At 41.1% G+C, this 721-nt stretch overlaps 1 protein-coding gene across 1 annotated transcript; it reads left to right on the plus strand.

Moving 5' to 3' along the window:
• Positions 1 to 349: 349 nt before the first annotated feature.
• K441DRAFT_429575 (uncharacterized protein) lies at positions 350 to 520 on the plus strand (the record flags this gene model as incomplete). Its single annotated transcript, XM_067641623.1, has 1 exon — positions 350 to 520. A coding segment is annotated over one exon (171 nt), but the record flags the coding sequence as incomplete, so codon positions are not given.
• Between the last annotated feature and the right edge of the window lie 201 nt (positions 521 to 721).

The following is a 721-nucleotide window of genomic DNA, read 5'->3' on the forward strand; positions in this document are numbered from 1 at the left end:
ACGCTAATATATAGAATCGCTATGGTAAGAAGCAGAGGAAGCTATAGGCGAGTGTATAATTACAATAAGTAAAAATGGATGGTCAAATTAAGAGCTTAGGGTATGGTGGCTGGAGCACTTTGAGCGCTATACCCGACGAACTAAGGTATAGGAGAGGAGGATAATAGAAGATAAAAATTAATACAACGGCTATCAACTATTAATTATAGATAGCCATAGTAGCCACGTTAATATTAAGTTCGTTAAGTTTTGCTAGTTAAAGAAGATTATACCAATTTGCCTACCGCCGTATTTAACGTACCTTCTTTAGCCCTTGGATCTAGTCATCTTTTTAGTCCTTAAATGACTCTATTTATTAAAAGTTGATGAATATACAGCGCGCGGCATTACTGGTATTAATAGAGACTATTTTCTACGGATACTAGGTGAGATTCGGCCGCAGGTATATACTAGAGAGTTAATTAGGAGCGCCTTTAAGGCTATAGGCCTCCTTCCCTTTAACCTAAATCGAGCCCTCGCGCGCTGCTCTAGACAGCTTATATCTATTAAGCTATTTACGCCTCCACCTTACCACGCAGAGGTAATGATCCTATCCTCCCCTATGCATCCTCCCCTGCCAGATAGCGAGCACGCTTGAGCTCGGTACACGCATACGATCCTTTATCCGGAAACTACGCCGGAGGCAATAAAGGCAGTTGTCTTAAAGTTAATGCAACACTTA

This window comes from Cenococcum geophilum (genome assembly GCF_001692895.1).
Source record: "Cenococcum geophilum 1.58 unplaced genomic scaffold K441scaffold_32, whole genome shotgun sequence".
Lineage (NCBI taxonomy): Eukaryota > Fungi > Ascomycota > Dothideomycetes > Gloniales > Gloniaceae > Cenococcum > Cenococcum geophilum.